Source organism: Amphibalanus amphitrite, unplaced genomic scaffold, assembly GCF_019059575.1.
Source record: "Amphibalanus amphitrite isolate SeventyFive unplaced genomic scaffold, NRLGWU_Aamphi_draft 001149F_arrow, whole genome shotgun sequence".
Lineage (NCBI taxonomy): Eukaryota > Metazoa > Arthropoda > Thecostraca > Balanomorpha > Balanidae > Amphibalanus > Amphibalanus amphitrite.
Window position 1 is genome coordinate 205,370 of NW_024882643.1, and position 24,915 is coordinate 230,284.

General features: G+C 53.1%; 1 protein-coding gene across 1 annotated transcript; it reads right to left on the reverse strand.

Moving 5' to 3' along the window:
* Window positions 1-561: 561 nt before the first annotated feature.
* On the reverse strand, window positions 562-23,777 carry LOC122370607 (MAP kinase-activating death domain protein-like; the record flags this gene model as incomplete). The annotated part of the gene is given in 21 exon segments (XM_043346339.1): window positions 562-1,505; window positions 3,045-3,091; window positions 3,313-3,385; window positions 6,055-6,063; window positions 6,644-6,823; window positions 6,997-7,181; window positions 8,294-8,381; window positions 8,789-9,005; window positions 9,333-9,462; window positions 9,839-10,751; window positions 11,065-11,315; window positions 11,579-11,963; window positions 12,329-12,415; window positions 13,508-13,684; window positions 14,236-14,409; window positions 16,025-16,269; window positions 17,866-18,102; window positions 19,399-19,489; window positions 23,047-23,084; window positions 23,087-23,204; window positions 23,692-23,777. Coding segments are annotated over 21 exon segments (3,839 nt in total), but the record flags the coding sequence as incomplete, so codon positions are not given.
* Window positions 23,778-24,915: the final 1,138 nt, after the last annotated feature.

The following is a 24,915-nucleotide window of genomic DNA, read 5'->3' on the forward strand; positions in this document are numbered from 1 at the left end:
GGATGACCAGGAACACGGTTTTGGCATTTATTTTTCATTAAACATCTTAGGCTTCCCATATTCCAAACACAAACTTTCAAATATGTGACGTCACAGCCCAAAATTACCTCCTTCCCCAGGCCACATTACTGTCATAAAGCTGATTCTTTTTACTCTGTAGGCACCACAACAAAGTTCAGACCAAGTTTTAAGCGATTTTTCAACGAACAAACCCATTTAAATCAGAATGACTGAACGAGGTGACGTCACACTAACGGTCGCTCCATGTTGAAGGTAGGGCCTTGTACAAGGCCCATTTTCAAATGAAGGGAACGCATTTCTTCAACACCAAGAGGCCGCGGGGGTTGCAACCTAGATATATAGTGGTTTCTGAACCTCGCCGCAAACTTGGCTATCTCAACTCAAACCCCATGTTAAAGGTGGGATAGTCCCTTTAATGAGATCCCTTGATGGTATGCATGCGCCAGTTGCCTGATGTGTTTCATAACAGCCCCTCCACCCTCTTCTCTTGCACGTCCGTCTGTCGTCTGTTCGCCGCCAACAGCCTGCGTCACACATCAGTCACCTCGGCACTACACTGTATTTTCGACCGCCGCCAGACTACACACGCCTTAAGTATCAACAGCAACAACAGCTCGGCACAAGCTAGCCTACCGAACGGCTGGGTCCGGCGCCCCCACCCCACACAGTGATATATCGGAAACGAAGGCACCGTGGCCGGCGACTGGCCGGCGGGACCCAGCGCCTCTAGCGGGGACTCGGGTCACTACTCTCCGGGAGCCTATACTCCCTGGTACGTCTGGCTACCAGGGACCGACGCCGGCTTGGAAGCGGGGCTAACACCCATCTCTCTCGGGGCGGAACATCTCTCAGACAGTCTTAGCGCGGCGAGACTGGCGCAGCGCCGGCGGGCGGTAGACGATAGCGAAGCGGCTGCTACCGGGGCCGCTGCGGCGACCACGAGTTCAACTGGGGAGGTTTGGTGTCGGGTGTGATTTTGAAGTCAAGCCTCGTGAGTGAAAGCGTCGGTGGGACGTTCAAGCTTGCTGCGTGGCGCGCGGGATCCGGTGCTGTCGGCTTCTGTCGTACGCACGTGTTCTGTGGCTGGATGTGCGGGTTATGTCGGCGAGTCACGGTTAGTTCGGCGATTGGGGTCGGTTGGGAATGGCTCGGTGGTTCATATGGTCCGGTCTGTGTCCAGCAGCCCGTCTGCTTCGGCGAAAACGACCAGCGATTCTGTACTCAATTGGTCCACGCACGCTACTGCAGCAGTTCGTCCTGTCTCAGATGGCGGCGCCACTGCAGGTCCCGGCTCTCGTACAGCGCCACTGCAGGTCCCAGCGCCAGTACCAACCACTAGGGCCGGTCAGGACGCCAGGCCGAGGTTACGACTGAGGTTAGGACGTGGAGCTGAGCCGCTGCGGCAGCTGCTGCTGCTTCTTGTGCTCGGAGCCGGCGGCGATGTAGGAGAACACGCAGAGCACCGAGTAGCAGATCTGGTCCGCCTGCGACAGAGAGGACGGGCCGCGGTCAGAGTGGGGGAGTCCAGCGGGAATCAGCTGTGGCAGGGGAGGGGCAGAGACACGTCTGGGAGCGAGGGCATGTGCTGGGGTGCTACGGTACTCACATGAGACTTCATGGAGACGGTGTTAGTGAAAAATGTTGACATGTGACCTCGATGAGGGGTGGAATTGTCAAGTTCCATCTAAAAATTCAGTAGAGTTCTAAATGATTCGATCGGTTTTAGGTGCTAGGTAAGGGTCTTGTTATCAGCGGGCAGGTCATGTCGGGCCATGGGAGCACAAAGTTCACAGACACTGGGTCAAACGCAAACATTGGGGCACCGCGTATTCACGGCAGAGTGTCAGCCACCACACCAGCGAAGTCACCAGCAACAGAGCACTGCAGCACCAGTCACCCAGCACCAGCACCATTGTTAAAGTAAGCAGCCCCAGCCACCACCGCTAGTCATCAGATTTAGCACGCAACCCCTCCAAACGGCAGCCAAAACAAAAATAGTCCAGCGGTTAGCGTACCAAGAACACCCAACAATACCGCACCTCAGAACCCATAGCATCCCATTCAGCATGTTGAAAAGGCTACCAACGCGGTTGATTGCAAGGCGGGACTGCGTGAAGCTTTCCGAAGCTTCGCCAATCAGTTTGCGATAGGTAGAAGCCAAAGCACCGACATTCAAGAACCGAGAGTCGATATTTTGAAACCATTCCGCGTTCCAGTCCCGACCTCCGACTCCTTTGTTTGATTGTCAGCCGGCCGCGCGAAGTCTCGCTGAATCTCAGACTTCTATACCAAACGCCAGCAGTCAGCCCTATTGCGTGAGCCAACACCTCAAGAGTCAGGAAAAACGTGTAACACCCAGCTGGAACGTCAACAGAGCCAGCCAAAGATGCACCACTCCGTCTATATCGCGTGGCGAAAGACCCTCGCCAGAGAAGGAGAAAGAGCATGACAAAAGCGCGTGCCCAGAGAGGAGCCGCGGCTCCCCGCGGCTGCGTACGTTACTCTCGCTGCGGACCGGGCAGCAGACGGTGCTCAGTGGAGCCCTCTGCAGTTCAGGAGACGGGTCGGCGCGGCGGGCGGAGCGGCGCCGGTCCGCCGCCCACCAGGTGGCTGAGGGGTCGAGGTGAGGGCGAGGCGAGCGGCGAGCTGGGGGCCGAGCGGCCGGCCCGACCGCCGGCGCGCACCCGAGCCATGATCACTCGGTGCAGCTCGAAAGCCACCGCGTTCGCCTTGGGGAGGTGGGGGCGGCGTTGGTGTTTGTTGGGAAGGGGAGGGCCGGCTCGGTGGCCGGCCACTCTTGGGGACCAGTGTGCATCAGACGACAGTCGCCAGACCTTGAAGGAAGTTAAGCGTGTACGCGTGAAGCGACATGGGTCCTACAAAACAAAGTGGCTCTAAAAATGCTCAGTTTCTGTACTGATGACCTCGGGCGATGTACCTCGGGCAGGGGACATTAAACATTCAACTTGTATAGCCATAATGACGTCAAACAACTGGCTATCATCAAAGGGGCTTTAACTTACCATTGCTGACTTATATTTTCGTTGCAGCATCTGTCGTGTTTTCGGATCTGAAAGAAAGGTTCGCCGTTTTAAATATCCAGCCATGTCACCAATAGCACCTCAGCCATGTCAGCTGACCATAGTTACCGCTACATGGTTTGATGTACACTCAGTTCCGTTCATAGAAGCTCACCGCGGTAACGTCCAACTGTTACGAAATGCCTTTTGATTATTTCAAGCACCCTTTCCATCATCCTCAGCATCACCCCCCATGGCCACGTCAACTCACTGTATTCCTCGAGTACAAAGATGCCTCCCTTCTGGGTGAAGCACTTGCGTATGTGGTCTAGCCGGACGAAGAACTGCAAAGAGACCGATACAGCCGGTGAGGCTGCCGTCAGTAGCGGGATGACCTCACCGTTACGTCACTGGGCTACGGACGTCACTGGGCTGCCGATGACACTGGCATCCTGAGATAACAGTGACTACGAGGACGGGCTAGGGATTGGAGGATATCGGATATCCAGTAGTTGTCTACTGAGAATAGGTCCGGATCCGAACGCAATAAATGTGAGCCCAATGACGTGGAAAGTTCCAATGCTCAGCTCTCAGATCTCAATGACACCGGTTGCCGGTAGGTTGGCCGTCATAGCGTGACTTCCTGCTCACGCATAACGGCAGGGTTTAGGCTCGTTTTGATTTGTAGAAATGGAATCCGAACGAAGGTCCGAAATCCGAATATCCGAAAAATCTAAAATAAAATCCGAAGGACTATGTGTCCGCCAGGCGTAGCCTATTGCGAAGCAGTACGAGGCCGACAATAGATTTGGAAAGATTGGATTCGCTGGTAGAAATGATTAGTGAAAACGTATTACAAAGCCTCAAAGAGAGCCTGACATTTTCCAAAAAGGGATAGAGGCCGATTCGGGCGTCTTTCGTTATCTGCTGCACCCTGAGTGCAGCATTTGATTCCTGGAGGACAGAAACCAATTTCGCTTCGTGTTCGTGATTCGAATATCAAGTCTCTGGTTTGGCCACTTCAGACATCGGCTGACATGGCTAACATTAATATTTAGACAGGGGCTCGGCAGGCACTAAGGACACAGTCGCTGAGAATTCCTCACGGAATCAAGCCTATCTTTTCTCCATGTAGGAGAGCAGCTATAATCTTCTCTTGTCGCCCAGAAAGGATAAAGGTTGTGGTGTTTCTAACTCTGCATAGGAGCTAAAGGGACACACTGGTACGGGGTACACAAAACGACGGCAACACATTGCTCTAAACGTCGGACTAGCGTTCCTCCAAGTAGCAGATTTACACAGTCAACCTACAAATGCAGACACTGACTATAGGTTCAGGTTTCCAGACGGAGGGAAAGGGGAACGCAGATTTACAGTAAACAATGCTTTGGTCACGGATCGACGCAACTCAATTAAACTCAATCACCGCGGGCAAATTGAATCCCTTAAAAATGCGACCGTCTATCATTCAGAGCTTCAAATACAGAAAGCCTGGAAGATCACAGATGAAAGAAATTCAACTACGTAGACAGATTAAACACAGTTCCGGAGCTGAAGCATGACACCAATTTCAACCTTTCTAGCTACTCGACATCAGGCAGGGGCAAAAAAACTGACACATTAAAACGTTCAGTTCTACAAATATCAGGCAGGCATCGTCAGATCACATCTCTAACATCTCTCGTGCGGCAGGGCCGTAACTAAGTAACTGCAGGCCCGGCAATGTGTTTCATGCGGGTGCAATGTGGGCAAATCACGCCGGCATGGGGCAAAACAAGGTGGACACTCGATCCGTGCCGCTGGTTCACCCCCGCGGACGTGAGTCTAACCCGAAGATAGGTCGTCGCTGAACACTAAGTTCATCAGTCTGATCTCAATCACAAGTAACCAAGAATGTTTTTTATAGCATCTTATTTCGGTTTAGGCCTCCCGACCGTGCCGGCCGGGACGGCTCAGTGTAAACGTTTCTGCCCCATGTGCGGCGGGTGATGCGCGGCCGGGCGTGCCTCAGCCCGTGACAGGCGGTGCGAGCAGCGGCCATCACTGAAGCCAGCATGCCACCGGCAGACGGTACCGTGCGCTGGGAATGGCAGTGAGTCGGCCCGGAAATAGGGCGGATAGGATCGGCTGTAATAGCGGAAAAGGTATGCGTTGCCCTTATGAAATTATCCTACTGATATGTTCGAAAATATGGACAACATGGATGATTCGTCGACTTTTTTCTATGCTTTCCGGTCACCTCAGAACCGTTTTTCGATCAAAGTCACGATTAAACACTGCATGGACTCGAATTCTGATAGGCATCTATACGAATGAATGGCAACTCGGTCGGCCAAGTCACTGGACGGACATTTCACCACACCGCAGACCTCAGATTGCGGATGGGGAGTGGGATCGCGTGGTCCGCCAAGGCAGATTTGACTTGCTCGCGGTGATAGGCTATTGCACTTCATTATGCCACAACTTCAATCGATGTTTGGTGTCGCATGCATAAGGGAACTGAAATGGGAACTTTTTCGAATAGTCTATTGATTCAAACTAATATGAGTACAAGGTTGTGCCAAACATCGAGATGCACTTCCTTTACAACAAAGTCGCTTATAGCGACTCAAGGTTGGTCGAATATCTGACACAAGGATGCATTTAACGTCCAACTAGCTACCCTAGATCTACTACACTAACAACGATACGACCGGTAGTTCCCAGCGGAGTCTGCCGTGCTTTCTGACCGGTCCGGCGCGGTTTCTCGGGACGGGTCCAGACAGGGGGTCGGACAGGAGGGTGGTCCCAGGCGGTGGGTGGGCGGGGCGTGCTGTACAGAGGGGCGGGCCAACCGTGCGGGTTCCGCAGGCCGATACAATACGAGGGAAGAGAGTGGAAGCAACTTGAGAGATGGTCACGTGACCGGCGGTCGGCCGGCGCATGCGTGTCGGCCGGCCGGCCGGCGGTGGAGAGCTAGTCTAGTCCAGGGTCACTACGGCGGGCCGGCGGCGGCCCACTCAGGCGCCTGTACCTCGAAATCCTTCACGTGATTGCATGGAATGGAGACGGGCCCGATCAGCTCGGCCTGTTCCGCGGTCCCGACTGTCAGACGGCAATAGAGCGGCTCTATATGTAGTAGGTAGGTCTGTATGGATGGATATAATATAGATAATAAACGGCGCACCTCCTCACATAGACAAGGACCATCTCAAAAGCTCCCCGGCCACTCCTCTCCGCAGCCAGTGAGAGAGCTAGTTCGTATAATAGAGAATGGCAATTGATTGCACATGCAACGAATATATAGAGATGACCGAGCAAGCAAGTTAGACAGGAGAGATCGAGAGGTCCTTGAGCAAGAGCAGAGCATTCCCATTGACAGTCAGAAGAAAAGGAAAAGATGAACCCAATGCAAATAATTCGGCCGGCCATCGCCCCAGCAGCGCGACATTGACCGACGCGGCTGAGGCGATAGCCGGCGCGGCTGCGGCAATGGTCGGCGCTCGGGGCCGGCCGCCTCTCCCCGGCGGCTGCCCTGCCGGCGGCCAGCCTCGCGGGTCGGGCCGGGGCCGCGGCGCGTCCCTGTCAGCGGGCGCGGTGGACCGCGCTGCCGGCCCACTGACCTTCGAGGTGGCGAACAGCAGGCCGACGCCCTCCATGCAGACCTGCAGCAGGCCGCCCTCGCCCGTCTTCAGGTCCTGCACGGGAAACTCGCCGCCCAGCTCGAGTCCGGGCGTGACGCCGGCGCCGCGCGCCGCCGCCCGCTCCATCGCCTCCTTGACGCAGTAGTAGAGGTCCTTGCACTGACGGCAAAACGCGGTGTGTCAAACGGCCGGGAGAAACGCCATTGGACGCTAAATATCCTGTATTTTTAATATCCAAGCTTTAGCTAAAAAGGAGCAAGCTCCCTTAAATTCTAAGGTATGGTTTTGTTTCTATCTCGACTTCACCGGCTCACTGACGCAGCGCTTCCCACCTTTTTCGTGTAATATTTGTGGAGCTGCGTCTTGCCGCCGTTGCGCCGCCACAGGCAGAGGATTTTGTTTTTGGGCGAGTAGGTCATGTTGACGAGTCTCTCGAACCACCATCTGCCGATGATGACGCCGCTGACGCTTCGCAGCACCAGGCCGTCATCGCGCACCTCCATAAACACCAGCTCGCCTGCAGACGTCATCGCCGCGCGTCATCAAATGAGTAGTGTGTTGGTGACAACGGTGATTTGTTACATGTTTAGTTGCGTGTTTTATGGACCATTATTCACCAGCTTTCACAACTTAGCACAATTGCAAGCGTTTACAAATATGATCAACAAGGATATCTACATATACCTGAGTGACATATAAGAAGTGTTTGCGAACAATGGTACTGCAGCATCCAGCATCAAGCGAAGCATTACAGTAAGCCGTTTTTGATTCAACTACAGCAATTAATGTGCTATTGAGACAGACCAGCGCACTTGAGCAATTTACCTACTTGAGACGTGACCATCACAACTTTATCCAGCCCTCAGACTTCCAGGCGAGTCTGCCAGGCCCGGCACCCAGACAAGTGGCTCGCACTAAACAACCAAAGTAATTTGGCCCAGACGACGGGGAACATAATTTGGCCGAGACAAGCCTTTATGACAGCCCGAAATAGACTCATAATGGAGGGCAATTTTGCATTGTCCGAAGTTCACCAGCTCCGCGGAGAGTTCAGGCTAGATGAGATCCGCTTAGCGCCCCGTCCTCTCTCGGGCTCGTGTAAAACCCCGGATGTCCGGCCCGTGGTGAACGGTGAGTATATCAGTCACAGATACTACCGCCTGGGGGTGCTCGGCTTCCGTGCGCTGATAAAGCCAATTCCTCCTGATCCGTCTTATCCGTCTGATACTGTAGTGGAGCCATCGGCAGAGAACACGGAACTACAGGAAACGAATGGAGAATCGGATCAGGGAGGACATGAACCTGAGGCTTTGTAAGGAGTTATCTGAGCGGGGGGGTATAACAGATCCTGTCTGTTATAAAGCAATCGTATTTAGTGGTCTCCAGGGTGTCTATCTGCATGAGACCGAGTCAGATCTCGGAGCCCAGTGACAGGAGTTGCCAGTGCGGAAGGGTATTGGGTGAGACGGTGATGTTATTGGGGTTCAAGGTCGGGAATCGGCATATACCTGAGCCGTCCGTGCCGCAGTGAACGGTGAGACGGTGGTGTTATGGTACAGAGTTCGTATTATAATAATTGACGATGAAAGCGTGGTGCTATGGTTCAGAGACAGGGATCAGCAGCTATACCTGTGGCGTCCGTGCCGCAGTGGACGGTGAAGCTCTGTCGGTGCATCTGACGCGATCCCAGCGGCCGCAGGTCGATGTCATTACCGTGCTGTAAATAACACACACCGATAAACGTTCTGCAGTGTATGGTGCAGTACGCAACTCCACATTCAGCTTATTATAGCTGTCAACGGTTGCCAAGCAACTCAGTGTGATGAGCTGACTGAAACGGCGAGGAGCCGAGTCGCCCGTAGTCTCTGGCAGTCAGGCTGTGCCGCAACGCCCCGGCGCACTGCGGTACAGTTTACCAGTCAGGCATTTTCCCGCACTGCTCCGAGCTGAGACTCTGTTCCACGGCACTTACAACCAGATCGGCTTTTTCGTGACTGGAAAGTTTGACTTATGTGACATCTACTTAGCGCACGCAAGTTGTACTCGATAATTGGCTGGTCTCGTTATCGAAACAAGTTAATTGACAAATCAAAGCGAAGAAACTAAATGAGCATCGAAACTCACCAGGTTTCCGATTTGATCGAGCAGTTCGTTGACCTCCTGACTGTAGACGAGTCCGATGTGACTCTTGCCGAGAAGCCGGCGGATCTTCCGCTTCAGTTCCTGCTTGTTCACCCGCAGCATCACCATGAAGGCCACCAGGTTGTAGAGCATGGTGGAGAGTAGGCGGTCCTCGTCGTGCTCCAGCCGTTTTCGCTCCGTCTCAGAGAGCGAGTTATACCTACGGGGCGAAATAAGGCACGGTCACGGCGGCATTCATGAGCGACAAGGGGATGACATTCTAAGGCATAACAATGAGCGCCTTGCAAGTGATGGCACAGAATGAGGGGATTATTTACATAACAAGGGGTCGGGGCACAATAAGGAATTTAGTGATGCTCAGGAATGGTGGTTGACTTAAGCTCAGCTTTCATCTCAAGAGGTTCCATGAAGACTCGCTAATGAATGGATGACGATACTATGAGCGCTGAGGTTTTATGACGAAACTCGAAAGACAAAAGAAACGTGATTTAATCTCCACGTAACCGTCGCCAGCCGGTATACCTACCTTTCCATCATCTCTCCGGGTCCCTGGTCCATGCCCACCATGTCCCGCTCCTGGGCGACCGCGTCCAGGAAGGCGTCCTCCCAGAAGGCCATCTGGTCCCAGAGAGGACACCGCTCCTTGTGCAGCAGACCTGCCGACGACGCGGGAAAATCGGCGGCTGGTTTCAGATTGTGAACCCAAAGGGTAGTCAGAACAAGAATCATTAGATCTGCTCCTAATGAGAACGCGCTAAAGCAGTGTTGACATTCAAGCGGGGCTCCGACACTGAATAATCCTGGTACTGTAGTGTACGTAAAATTGAATCATTAGTGAGGCTCTTGAGCAGCTACGTTCTCGAGGATCATTAATCCTAACGAGACATTACGCTGAAATAGTAGGGTGTATCTAATTAACGTCGCAAATGGAGCGAGAAAGTTCATTTCAATTTGACACTAAAAATTGAATAGGAAACCACCATAACTCGCAACGCGGGAATGCCCAGGCGGCAGGCTGACTCATTCACTCACCCTCGAACAGGTAGGTCCTGGTGGAGCCGTCCGGGGACGAGGTGTTGGACGTGCTGATCATGCTGCCTGCGTGGTAGCGGAACCCGGTGCTGAAGGACGACTTGCTGGACCACACGCTGCCGGCGCGGCCCCTCGGCCGGCTGCCGTCCAGCTCCGAGTCGCTGACCGTCGAGCGAAAGCTCTGCTGCATGCGCGCCTTCAGATAGCTGGGGTTGGTGATGATGCTGCCGGCGTCGCTGCCGTCGCTGCCGCGCGCCGCCTCGCTGTCGGACTCGGCCGAGGTCAGCTTGCTGAGCAGCAGCTGCCGCTTGTGCACCAGCAGGTCGCGCAGCATGTCCGAGGTGGAGGTCTCGTCGTCGGGACTGCGGAGCGCGTCGTGCACCAGACCTCTCCCGCAGCCGTCGCTGAACACGGAGCCCGAGGAGGACTTCCGGCTGATGTCGGGCGTGACGTCGAGCTGCGGCGGCGGCGCGCGCTGCGGGGAGGGCGGCGGCAGCGGCGAGCCGCGTGGTGAGCTCGGCGACAGCAGGTTCTCGCCGCTGCCGAACGGACTCGAGGCGGCCGAGATGCCCACCGTGGCCAGCGCGGCCGGCTCGCGCACCTCCCGGCTCCAGTAGTGCGTGTGCGCGATCTCCAGCACCTGGAAGGCGGACGCCATGCCGCCCAGACCGTGCTCGCTGTAGGTGTGCTCCAGGCCACTGACCACGGCCAGCAGCAGCTTCAGCATCCCCCGCCATACGTCCCGAGTCACGCAGACGTCGTCAATGTGGTCGTCGGGCCCGATCTTCTTGTCGAGGGTTTGGTTCAGACGGGAGACCACCAGGTTTCGGTAGTTCTCGTCTTCCATGAGCTTTTTGACGCGGTTCAACTTCAGCCAGCCGACCCCCTCGCCCTCCAGCACCTGACTTATTACCTGGTGACACAGCCAGAAGCAGCTAATGTAATGTCGGTGGATTTGACGTCAACGCACATATTGGATAATAGCAATCAAATTGACACAAATTATGGCTTCTGAGAGTCACAGCCCACAGGAAAGCTATTCATAACATTATTAGAAATTGACACGTAGTGCTTCTCTGCCGTTTATATACTAAGAGGAAGTTTAACAGGATCCAATATTCCACAAGTGATTTAATATATAGGATCAATTAATTTTCCCAACAAACTAGACAAAGTAACACGATACCACAATCAGTCTAACCGCCCACCTCCCCGCCATGTCTGACCTCTTTCAGGAAGACTTGATTCTCGGTGGACGTGGTGTTGCGCTGTTCGTACACGGCCGCCGCCTGGCGCGAGTCCTGTCTCTGCACCTGGTTACTGCTGTGCCGGATCAGGGACGACTTCTCGACCATGCCCCGGCGGCCCTTGGGGAACGGGCCGAACGGCGCCGGACGACTGGCCGGCTTCAACGAAGGCACTGCTAACGACGTGGAGCTGGAAGACTGCGACGATTTGCCCGCACTGCTCTTGGTGCCTGTTGAGCAAAGATATGGCGATAGTCTGGTTTTATCCCGTGCTTCGTCCTTACAATTAGCAAAATCCGTCCCTATATCAGCAGTATAATAACCAATAAGGTTAAGCCGGCTTCACAAAGCCAACAGCAACAGCACCCTGTTAAGTGCAAGAGTAGCAAGTAGCAAGAGCAGCAGGAGTAGTGCGATGAGTAAGTGGAAATATCAACAGGATCAGGGTTTCATTTCCCCGACAGGTAAGCTGTCCCAAGATCAGCCCGCTCACCGAATATATCGCTGAACAGATTGGAGGTCTGCTGGGCGATGCCGTTCAGCTCGCTACTGACGTTACTCAGGAAGTCGGTGTTGCCTGCGGGACCGCCGCTCCTCTGCAGGGCGCCCCGCGAGTCCCTCCGACCTCCGTCGGACCCCAGCGACTCCTGGTGACTCAGCGACCCGCCCCCTCCCCCACTGCCTCCACTGGAGTCCCGGCTGCCCAGGCTCTTCAGCGACACGGCCTCCTTGGCGCTGCGTGTGATGTCGCCCAGTCGCGCGCGGCCCACGAAGGTCAGATCCTCCAGGGTGGACTTGCTGGCTGTTTTGGCCGAGCGGGACAGCTCGCGGGCAGACTGGGACGCTTTGTGCACCGAGTGACTCGCCTCCTTCCGCGCCTGAGGAGGGATAGGGGAGAGGTGTCAGGGGATTGGACAGTAGGTAGCTGAGGTAACTGGAACACAGCCAAGTGAAAAACGAGCGGTATTGAATAAACGCTGGAACACAGTTGGCATCTTCAGCACTCAGACAAGGTTAGCACCAAGGCATGTCAATTATATGTCGGATCAGCGCTAAAGCTGGACACCGCCGGAAACGCTTCTGACAACACACCTGACATGATCAACAGTTAAGAAAATAGAATAACGAAATGAATGACAAACCCTGCAACTACCAACGTCAGATTGTAAGCGGATTACCGTTGTAACTGAATTCACAGACCGAATTTACGGACCGTCATGTAGGTAAATGTTTTTATCCTCACATGTCCCAGTAGACTGCCGTCCTCTCCGCTATGCTGTTTGACGACCTCAATTTTCTCGGCCACCTGGTTCTTCAGTTGACCGGTCAGCTGTAACAGACACACAGACATCGGTCGGTCAGCGGGGTTAAACGGTGTCACCAGAGCGATGTGAGAGCGTTCCAGGAAGCCAAAAAAGGCGAAACTAGATCGATTATACACAAGGGTTGAATTCCCGGACTGCTTGATAGCAGCGCTAGGCGACTCCAAAGCTAAATTGCAACGCTGCCTTAGTATTGCGATGGCGATGCAGCGAATGTGAAATATGGCGGAGCTATGGAGCAAGAAGCCCTTATTATACACTTGTACTCACGACAACATAAGTTTCAAATAAACAGAGTTGAAACCACCATTGCTACAACACAACACAAATAACTGAGGCTTGAACGAGACCGATAATAAAGGCATTAATTTTCTAAAATACCGATGTCGTGCAGCACCAAATAAGTATGTCAATTATATGTTAAATGATATTATAACTACTATGACGCGGAAACGGGACATTTCGAAAGAGGTACGCACGAGATCGGTAGTCGGTACTACAAATGAGATGTAGGAACCAGCGAGCCACTGCTACACAATTAAAAATACAACAGCGGGATATAAGTCTACTTACTGCGTGTTTAACTGTTTTCACGCAAGAAATTGAAGACTGTGCGTGTTCCCTGCACTGAACAGCAGTGCGAATGTTTTTAAGTGTACGTTTCGAAGAAAATCAACGGAACGTTCGTATGAAACAGCAGCCAAACAAGCTCCACTTTAGCCGGCCGTCATAACAGAGTCAGAATAACGGCAAATGCTGCGCCAACAGGGAAACTAATCACAGAACAGCGGAATCAGTGTCAGCACCTCGGCCATAGCGCGCTGCAAATCGATGCCTTGCTAGCTGTCTACAAAAGCAGCAGCGGCAACACAAAGCGGCGTTACAAGAATATAAATAATAAAACAAATACGCACAGCCTGAAAAGCAGAAAAGCAGCAGCGGGGTAAGCATCTACAGCAGCGGCGGTCAGATTCTAAGCATCGCAGAGCACATTGCCACACATCACAGCCGCTCCACAGATCAGCTCCACAACACCCATCAGCGGCTCGAACTGCGGACGTGGGGGAGGGGGTCCGCCGGCGGGCCCGTCGGACAGGCACCTTGTCCACCTGCGTCAGCAGGCTCTCCTGGCTGTTGTGGCGCAGACCGCGCGCCTGTGCCGTCAGCTGCTCCAGCACCGAGTGGCCGCCCGACTGGCTGCCCTGCCGGGGGGTGAGCGGCGGGCCCGGAGAGCCCACACTGCCGCCGCTCAGCTGACGGGTCGGCAGAGGAGAGACCTGCAGACGCTGACCGGTCAGCCGGGGACTGGGCGGGACTGCTGGGAGGTTTAGACGGGGACTGGGGCGGACTGCTGGGCGGTTCACTGACTGCTGAATCTGTGCTGACAGCGAGACTAAGGTGAGGGTGGAGACAGGCGAGGTTGAAAGATAACTATGGAAGGTGGTGCTATAACCGAGGAACTAGGAGCTCCTCGCACACAAGCCTTTTCATAACAGTAACTATACTGCAGGGTACTAAATATCGTGCATCGGGGAGCTGAATGAGTTAAGCGATCGGTGCGTTCTACATAAACAAGAATCCACTAGGAGCTGCTCCGGAACTAAGTGGTCAGCTCGGCACGACATCGGACGATCCATTCTTGTCGCCCTGCACGTCACGATCTAATCCGTAATCGAATCTCTCCTAATCCAGTTGACCTTGCCACCACCCACGGATAAACCGATTTCTCCTGTCCGCCACCACACCATTCATCTCACACACGACACATGACACGTCAGTGACGTCACTGGCGACCCTCTGACGCCACCGGTGACGTCAGCGGACTGACCGTTCGGCTGGCGAGGCGCGGCGGCCGGCCGGGCGGCTCTGAGCTGAGAGTGGCGCAGCTGGTCTCGGAGGAGAGGGACGGCGTGGGGCTCTGGCGGCGCGTGGAGATGACGGTGCGCGGTGTGGTGGCCACCGAGGCCGTGTCGGAGTCGACCGACATCGAGTCCAGGCCGTCCTGCCGAGGGGTGGGGGTCACACACGGGGTTATAGGAAATATATGAACGGCATGTCCTTAACTACCATCGCTGACGGTTGACTGTTAAAAGGGGTCATATATAAAACTGAGCATCGATTATGTACAGGCACATGAAAACACAATTAAATCAGAAAGGTAATAAACTAGGTATACATCATGTTATATTCGTAAGAAACGCGAACAAAAAGAGAGCTTAAACGTGATTTAAGAAAACATCGTAAATGGAAGTTAGGCCTTAGCATAGGTAAATGTCACGCTTGGAAAGAACAGGGCAAGCTCAAGTCAGTCACCCGTTGAAAATGTTCCAATAGCTGTGCTGTGTATCTATTTATGTAATCAGCCAAAGCATGTTCAATGGCTATGTGTGCATATCAACATCCAAACCGTTCCGTCACCAAAGCAGAAAGGAAAGACGAAAAGAGACTCGACCTCTCCGTCACCCTCACCACTGCAGCCGAAGCGGCACCGCAGCTCAAAACAAACCCCGTTACCGCCACCCATGCACCCCAAAACAAGGACACCCAAAACAAGGGATCGGACCGCCGTCACCAGCCTCAGCCCAGTCCGCCGATCAGACCAGCCGACAGGTCACTCCACTCGCACTCAGCGCCGCTAACCGCTTGTTTGGAGCTGGAGAATAGTCCGGATACCATTCGGCCCCACCAGGAGCGCTTCGGGTTCCTCTCCCCCGGCGGCGGGCTCTTCTCCACGTCCTTCGACTCTTCCACGGCTTGTCCAAGGTCCTGGTGATCGTCCTCCTGTAGCTGATCATCAGAAGACTGCTCCGGCTCGCCATACTCGGCCAGTGCCGGACAGGAGAGCGTCTGGCTGGGCGGCAGAGAGCGAAACTCTGGCACCGGTGGGCCCTCCGCCGGCTGTCCCCGGCCCGCCGCAGCGCGGTCCTGCATGTACTTGAGGTTGGAGTGGCGAATCATGGCCTTCCAGAAGGCGTCCTGAGCATCCCCGCGGATATGAGAGAATTAGATGGACATAATCTCCAACGCTACAGCCCCAGCGACACAGACCCCGGTGACCGCGGCACTCATAAATAACCCACGCGTCCAAAATAATGAATGTACACTGTACAGCCTGTGTCGCAGCGGCAGTCTGGCGTGTCCTGTGGCAGCATACATCATGCGGCTGCTCATTTAGAGTGCTGAAACCGGGTTTCGGCCATGGCTCGTAACATATATACAATGGTCTCGGCTGATTGAGCTGGAAATCCGGCGCTGTCGGGGCGTGCAATCAGGCCCGGGCCGCCCCTCCGCTGTCGCACATAGTCGCCGAACGTCAGCAGACGGACATTTATGAGACGTAATTGGGTACATTACCCGACAGAACGATAGATCGGTCTAGCGGCTGTCGTGGAGCTCGGACCTTGTGCAAGGCTACCGGCAACCGGTCCTCGCAACGACAAAAGGCAAGTGTATGCATATGATGTCCGTAATGTCAAAAGTGCAACACCTTCAAATCTGCACCAGTTAATCCTTGATACATTTTCCCCGCGGGCACGCTGTGTATGTTACCAATGTTCCTACATTCCTTCCCGACCAAAATCCTGTATTTTAGTCATCTACAGCGTTGCAGCACTCACCACGGCGTCCGTCTGTATCGGGTAGACAGACTGTTCCTCCTCGTCCTCATCCTCATCGGCCGTCTCGCGCATGTCCTCGCCGCCCTGGGACGAGATGGACGAGCGCGAGGACGAGCCCCCCGAGGACTGGTGCGCCGAGTCCGAGGAGCGGGCCGAGCCCGGCACCAGCAGAGCCGAAGGAGGCGTGTAGACGGACTTGGTGTCTATTCCGCTGACCACACCGCCGCCGGCCGGCTCCAGCACCGCTGGAAGAAGTATGGGGAGGGGTGAGGTTAACTGATTTCGGTGGAGAAGGGGTGGGGAGTGAGTGAGTGAATGAGTGAGTGAGTGAGTGAGTGAGTGAGTGAGTGAGTGAGTGAGTGAGTGAGAGTGAGAGAGTGAGAGTGAGTGAGTGAGTGAGTGAGTGAGTGAGTGAGTGAGTGAGTGAGTGAGAGAGAGTCAGTGAGTGAGTGAGTGAGTGAGTGAGTGAGTGAGTGAGTGAGTGGGAGAAAAAACAGGTCATTGTAAATACAACACAGATCCAGCACTATACACTGTGTACAGGATAAAATGGAGCTATATAGACACTGCATTGAAAACTGAGCGTCCTGCACATAAGTCAAAGTGTACTACAGCGCAATATCCGCAGCGTTGCATGGGACGAACGTTAAATTGCGTGCCATTGTAACATTGTGTCCGTGCTGTTCCATGTAAATTGCCGTCGGCACGCGTCCGACGCCAGAACGGCCGGGAAACTGTGAACTGCAGCGTGCCAGAACCTGGGCATGAACAATGAACATGCAAGCCACGCTGATTACTTCCTTACTGCTCACTAACGTTTTCGAAAAGGGCTTATAGGAGGCGAAACACCAAATGACAACGGAGGAGAATGTGAGTTCGAAAGAAGATAGCACGACATGAGATGAAGCATGGCAACTTTAGCTGCGGTCCTATTTGGAGAATAAAATTAAACAGCCGAATGTTGGAGATCGTAACCACTCGTAACAACTGTAAAGTATTTCGACTCAGAGCGTTATCAGTTAACGGATAAAGCTACCTTCGTTTTGAGCCTTGGCATAGAGTGGAGTCTATTATTATCATCGGTAGCTGAAGTCTGATGATCGTTAGACATGGCAGGGGTAAACAAAACGCCGCAGGCATGTATAATAATCCAAACACCGTAGTAGGCACTAAACAGTCATATCCCACAGGTGGATGGAGAAGAAACGAAGCATAAAAGAACCACCACATCGATATAATTATGTAAATGAAGAACAAGATCAAAAGTCCCTGGATCTCATGCAAATTCCGGCTGTAGTTCAATAATAGATGGCTACGGCTCCAAAAGCAGATTACTTATTCGACCCCACCAGCAAGCACAGTGCAAAGCCTACCCGAGCTAGATCCCGCATAATCAGACAGAATCGCAACTCGGACTAACGAGGCTAACAACGCAGCAGTTGAAAATTAGCGCGATTAAAACTCGAGCTCACTTTCCATTAACCAGTTTCAGGAAATAATGCACGGAAAACAACCATGCGCCATCAATCATGTCCAAAGACAGCACTCAAGTTGCATGTGGCTCAGTACTATCGCAAATATCACGGTTCCTTTTCTGATAACGATCGTGAAGTGTAAAACGCCGAGACCTCGTCAAGCATACCTACGATCAAAGCACATATTTTGAGTGCACCAGCTTACAACGCATATGTAGGTACGTAATTAGAACATTTGCTATGCCGCATTAATAGGTATTAGATCGGCCTAAGGAAGTCGCATTCCATTTACGAATGTTCAGTCGCAGCATTGTGCACCTCCTGGCACAACCCTCTACTGTACTGACTCTGACTCCCCCCACCCGCCATCCCGACTCACCGGGCGACAGATCGAGAGCTGCATCTCGGAGACAAAGTCGCTCAGAGACGAGTACGAGCTGCTGGAGGACGGCGCGCCGTCCGAGTCCGAGCCGGACTCGTCCGTGGGCACCGCCTCCGTCTGAGAGGTAGCGGCGCGCACGGCGGCGCCCAGGCTGCCGGCGTCACTCCAGACCGTGAACCGCACCGCCTCCAGCTGGTGGCTGTACCACTTGGCCTTGTCGCCTGGAGGAGCGGAGGGTGGGTTAGGGGACGGATGGTGGCTACTTGGCCTTGTCGCCTGGAGGAGCGGAGGGTGGGTTATGGGCCTGGTCTGGCAGAGAGGAGGAGTGAAGGAGAGGGTTACCTTCAGCTGGTGACTGTACCACTTGGCCTTGTCGCCTGGTGGGGTGGAGGGAGGGGGGGAGGTCCCTAGCTTGTGGCTGTATGTATGTACCACTTGGCCTTGTCACCTGACGGGGGGGGGGGAGAGTAAGGGTTAGGATTTTCAGCAGAGCTGTACCACTTGGTCTTGTCGCCTAAAGGTGGAGCGGAGGGAGGGTTAGGGCCGAGTACGGCGGAGAAAAGGGGAGGGTTAGGGGACGGATGGTGACTGTACCACTTGACCTTGTCGCCTGGCGGGGCGGGAAAGGGTGGGGTAAGTTATGAAAAGGTAGTGACAAAGGTAGGTCACATGACCCAATCACAGGCCAGCGCGGTAAGCCAGGATAAGAAATAGCCGTCAGTCGTCAAATTAAACAAATGATCAAAGATCAGGCCGGAGACCAAGGATAAGGTACATTGCAACTTAAAAGTCTTAAAGCAAGGTCACAAGGCGGTAGGGGACCTGAAAATCACTCGCTTCCTTCCACGGGGAGGATGAACTCAGTCTGACGTCACTACGAAGCTCGTTCGGCCTGTGTCCCATTCGGCGCCGGCTTCGATCGATAGTTAATAACGTCCCGCTAATTATCCCCCGTTCCACCAGCAGCGGTTCTCCGTACCTACCTGCCGCCCGCCTGAAAACGCAGCTACCCGCTCCACGTCAGCCGCAAACCCCTTACACGCTACAGCCCAGCTCCCCTGCGCCTCTTTCTCAGCTTCTGCTCGGCCGGGACTCCGCACGGTGCCCGTAACGAGCGAGATGCGACTCCGAGCGTCCCCGGCGGCGGGATTAGCCGCGCGGCTCGTGAGCGGACTCATTTGTCCCGGTCCGGTCAGGACAGCGGCGGCCGAGCGGCAGAGAGGAGCGGTCGCTAGGGGCCCCCCGGTGTCGGGAGAGGCGGGCAGGGTCGGGGGAGGCGTGTGAAGTATGAAGACGTCGGCACTCGGCAGTGTGGCTGATAAAGAAGGTCAATTAGGCAGTTGGTAGGGATGTCAGTCAATCCCAAGAGTGATGAGAGGCTGGGGTTAGGATGGCAGCGAATAAACAGTTTTAGATCTTTATCTTTGCGACGTGAGCAGCCTTTAGCTGATAGCGGGGCTTTGATAGATGACACATGCAACATAAGTATGTTTCGTTCTGAAGAAGAGGCGACTCACCGATCTGGGTTGGATCAAACACGCCCGTCTGCACGCGCAGGAAGGCCGCGTTGGTTGGGGACAGCGCCCATTCGGCCAGGTACTCGACCGCCTGAAAACAGACACGTTACGGCGATCACAGACTATCATCAGTACAGTTGACAACAGGGGACCGTCGTGCACGGCTATATAAAGACGGCAAAGAAAAACTGACAGATGCGATCGCTGCATTAGCTGCATTAGCTTATATAACGGAAAACTGAAGCCGAAATTAGTTCAAATCAATTCTAGCAGATCGGCTTGGCAGAAACGTGCCTGTGTTTTTTTGAAACCAGAGAAACTAATATGCTACCTACCAGTATAACGCCTTTTGGGGCGACAAACGGAGCGAGCGAGAGGGTGGGACTTGCACGTGCGAAATTGCGAGGGGGTACCTCCAACTGACTTGTGCACGGCACCCTACTAACTGGTCTCTAGCGATGTGCCAAATTTGGGCACAATCGGCCCAGCCGTTCTCGAGATCTGGAAGCGGCACCCTGCACGTGCGCACGTGCAAGATGGGTCCCAACTGACTTGTGTACGGCACCCTACTAACCGGTCCCTAACCGTGTACCAAATTTGAGCGCAATTGGTCCAGCCGTTCCCGAGATCTGGAAACGACCCCTGCACGTGCGCACGTGCAGCAGCACCCCAACTCTGGCACATGTATATGCAGTGCCTAGTGGGTGCCTACCTACATGCCAACTTTCAGCGCAATCGGCCAAGTAGTTACCGAGATATTGCAACAATTACAAAACTGACACCTCTTCGTTTTGCACGTGGCACGTGCATAAGGGGTCCCCACATGATCGGGAATAGTCCAATACTTGGTAGAAGGAATGAAGCTACCATACAAAATTACCGCGTGTAAATCGGTCAAGTGGTTGCTGAGATATAAGCCTCGCAAAAGCGTGACCACGGCCGGCCGGCCGGCCGCCGCTCATACTCAGAAATTTCCGTTAATCTAAGGAAAGACTACGCTCGCTTCGCTCGCTCCGTAATGATCCGGAGGTGCTTATCAACAGTGCCGTTTATAGATTCACTGAATATCCACGAAGAGCCCGATTTATGTATTGCCATTGCTCGTAGGCTGCTGTTACATATGAGATAAGGAATGTCCTCCACTCATATCCTCGGGATTGGCCAGAGGGCACGCTTCATATGCGCTCTCCACTTCAGACAGCCCTCTTTGGCACGGATATAAGCCCCAGCAGACATGCACGCTTGTCTGGCTTATTGGAAATACGAGCCGCTACTTCCCGTTGGCACCATGGCGCCGCCTGAGGACCGCACTGCCGCTAGACACAGGCCTCCCACATTACGCTGATCACAGGGAACACAAGAGCCGCTGCACAGTCGGCCGCCGCGCGGTGACGACGGCCAGACTCGGCCAGAGTCCCGGAAATTCGAGCTACGGTCAAACAACTCACGGTAGCGACCAGTTTTCGGAGAATCACTGAAGCGAGCAAGTGCCAACGAACAAGACTTTCTGCAGTCCGCTGGTTCCGCGTCGTACGATTGTCGCAGCGTGAATCGTCGAAAGAAACGCGCAAGGCCAACAGCGCGACGCAAAACTTTGTCCGTCCGATTCGGTTGCAATCTGTTGAAAGTCAGCCGGGGAAACGAGCACAGTTCCGCTGTGACTGGCGCAGTGGCACGGCAGGGGTAGGAGCAGGGGAAGGGAGGTGCGGAGCAGGCTCTGGGCAGACTCGCAGCTGGCAGCGCGTTTCTCAGTAACTCAATTCCGTCGGGCTCAATTGGTGAACGATCATTAATCACGTGACAGTGAGCCGTTAAGTCCATGACGGCCTCATTTTTACCCAGAAATAGAAATGCATAGCTTCGCAGCCTTGTGAGACGTATTTTCCGAGAGCTGCAACTCATTTCCCATTGGAATCATGGCGAACTGAAATACGCCAGAATGTATGATTATGGTTTCCTTCGTCATGTCCCTGAGGCCTGGCACCGCCGCTGGCATTAATATGAGAAAGCGGTAACTCCTTCGATCTTGACATTTCCAATGCATGGTGGGATTTCGCCAGTCATGCACCCCATTCAAATAAAGGTTAGACATGAATAAGTAGGTTATTGCTGTGCTTAAAATTGGCAAACTGTTATGCAATTATTTCGAATGATAATTTCACAAAGCGCAGGCTGGGAGCTCGGTTCAATTCCCCATACTATTCCCTCCACTCGAAAGCCATCATTCCTGCTTAGTATTTGCAAATATTTTCTTATTTCTTAGGCTTTCTTAGGCTTAGGTCTATCAAAATTTTCGCAAAGACTGACCGAGCCTGTGAAAAAGAGACTTCTTGAAGCACTTGTGTTTCCTCATTTGTACTGTTTGACTGTGTGGGGGAGCTGCAGCAGGGCCCAGCGGCACCGCATCCAGAAGGTGATAAACCATTGTGTTCGTATTGTGAAGGGTGCTCGCCGGTATGATCACGTGACCCCCCTCCTGACGGAGCTGGGCTGGCAGCGATTTGACGATCTGTTAAATCAGCGTGATTTGGCGGCGATGCACATGATTCTGCACTCGCCTCGTTCGCCTGTGTGCCTGAGAGAGCGTGTGACTTACCGTGAGACCGTGTCAAGCCGTGTCACTCGAGGCACAGCCGACAGACTCTTGGAGCTGCCCAGGGTCCGTACAGAGATTGCTCGTCGCTGCTTTGCATCCCGTGCTGTTTCCGCATGGAACAGCAGCAAGTCGGTATCGCGCGACTCGGCGAGCTCGCGGACTTGTACTCGGCGGGCGCAATGATCGCACCACCAGCCAGCCGATATCTGATGTCTCATTTTATTTGTACCTATTTCTACTTTTTATTTTTATACCTACCTTTTATTATGAATGTGAATGTGCATGAATGTGAGTACCATTGTAAAATGTGACGCGTAACCGGAAGAGCCACCACGTGGAGTGTTATAAGAATACATGATTGATTGATTGATTGATTGATTGAAATAAAACTGTTTACCGTTGCCTTTATATCAAGTATGCGTTGGTGTCGGTTATCCGACCTTTCGCAATGTATCTTTTATATTTTCCCAATTTTATTGAATAAACACCGTTATTTGCCCGAAGCAGCGCAGTTTTCTTAAAATTTGCGTACCGCGCCATTTGCATGTCTATGCATTTCTGAGCAGGTTTTCTGCGGGCGTGGCGTACAAAGATTCGCCCGTTCAATGCCAGCGACTCGAGAGAGGGTCATTGAGCGCCCTCTGAGTGCGTCACATTCGCCGCAGTTGCGTCAGACGGGGATATTTCGGCCCCAGACTGTCAGCTCCCTGCTACAAACAGGCCCCGGGATCGCCAGTCTGCTCGAGACACGCAAACCATTCTCCACCCCGACTGCAGACCAAAGCGGCAGATCGACGAAACAAAGTTGTTAAAATAAAACTAGTTTGAGAATCAGCCATGCAAGGAGAATCACAAAACATTTAATCCCAGCCTTGTTACTGTGCCCTAGGATTCTGTTATAAACCGCGTTTCAGGTGGTCGTTACTCGGAACTTTGGACCTTGAGGGTTGTTCAGCACGTTCGACGCGTTCGTTGCGAACGTGAAGGACCTTGTTTGGAAGTCGTGTGGGTCAGGGACTCGAAGAGAGCATGCTTCAAGCACTGAGACTGACCTGTGTGCGGGCCAGCCGATTCAGGAACTGGGTGACCCGGGTCGTGACCGGAGGAACGAGTTGATCTGAAAGGCGACCACTGGCCGCGGGTAGAGCCGCAGGGTGCGCGTGTGCTCCGTGAAGTTGGCCAACACGTTCTGAGAGTTGAAGAAACGAATCTGCAAACAGATACGTTAGTTATAGGGTAAGTGGGGCTTGATGTATCTAATGTATCCGTAATCTAACTCACTATACATTGTTTTACTTCAAATTAAAACAGCTGAGACGATAACTCAGGGTACTTTTAACTCAGTACTTTCTTCCACAATTTCGAGAGAAACGGTTCTTAACTCAGAACATTTCGTAGCTCATCGTCTGAGACTCTGAATCCCATATCGGGCAAGTCTTTAAGCAAATGGCACCATAAACGATATTTACATTCCAAAATTGTACGCTTTATCTCCACCCTATCCAACACATCCCGCAGAATCAAATTTCCGTTTCCATCTATCCAAGGCCGTATCATCTATCTCCAAACGGCAAGCATCCGGGTTCAGAACATTGTCCCCTACCGTCGCCGCCAGTTACCATGACAACCAGCCCTGCCGCCGCCGTCCCCACCAGTTACTATGGCTACCGGTACCCCTTTCAGCCGCCGTCAGTTACCATTGCTACCCGAGACGCCACGTCCACGCTGTCGACGTCGTTTCCATAGATGAGCGGATTGTATCCGGAGCCGCCGAGGCCGGCACCTGCTGAAGCGCCTCGACAGACTCGCGCGGCAGCTGGTCGAGGTTCTTGATGGGCTGCTGGACCATGGACATGCTGCTCAGGGCCTGCAGTGAGAGAAGCCGGCAAGGCGATGGTTAGAGGTGTAAGTCCACGGGAGGACAGACAGTGATGTTGTATGGTAAATGCAGGGAGCTGGGGAGCTGATGGCAGAATGAGTGATGCTGCAAAAAATCATGCAGCTCAAGGCCGACATCGAGAAACAAAAGCTATTGAGAAGAGGGGAACGAGGACATGCAAACACTGCCTGAGCTAACCAGACAACGAATTTCGTAGGTACATGCGTAATAGGTACTTTTGATCAATTAGGCATAAGCACTTACATTTATAAACACATTTACGTTCAAAAGTCAAAGGGCGAATAAAGAGCAATTACTACGATAGTAAATCCAATGAAGAACCTATGGATAATCTGTTCAAAGAGATGGATGGGTGACTACAAGCCACAAGCCATAAGACTACTTCTGTGGTGAAGTCACTTGAGTCTAGTAACATCGTCATCCGTGATACAAGGCAGCCATTTAGTGTCCGTGTGTGATCGATCAGGATGATCGGTCTGCTGAGGTGTCAGGAGCCGATCATGGATAACAGTGTGTGAGAAAAGATACGCAAAATAATGCAAATTTACAGCAGACGCTATTTCTATTAGCCAATGCATATCGATACCTAATGGAAGACCGTGCCTATATACAAGCATTTACATCAAATCAAAGCTTATCATCAAAACCAGACAGCAGCATAACCAAACACTTCACAATTCCTCAGAAAACAAAACTCCGACAATACATTTCTAGAACGAAACTCCCACATTGCATAATAATGCTTCTCAATTTGTGAGCTCCAATAAGCTATGCAATTTCCACTACATAATCGAGGTACAGCTTCACGGCTGGTGTCTGTAATAACCATTTACAGTACATATTTACACTGTATGTACATAGTTATGTGTAGATACCGTGGAAACGTAGGTAAAAGGCAAAGAACAGGAAACACTATCGCAAAAAGTGAAGGTAAATGAATGATAAAATCGAGCCCAACTTCTAAACGGCCATACTGTCTATGTACATACATATTAAAATGGTACCTTTCTTCACCCGCAGC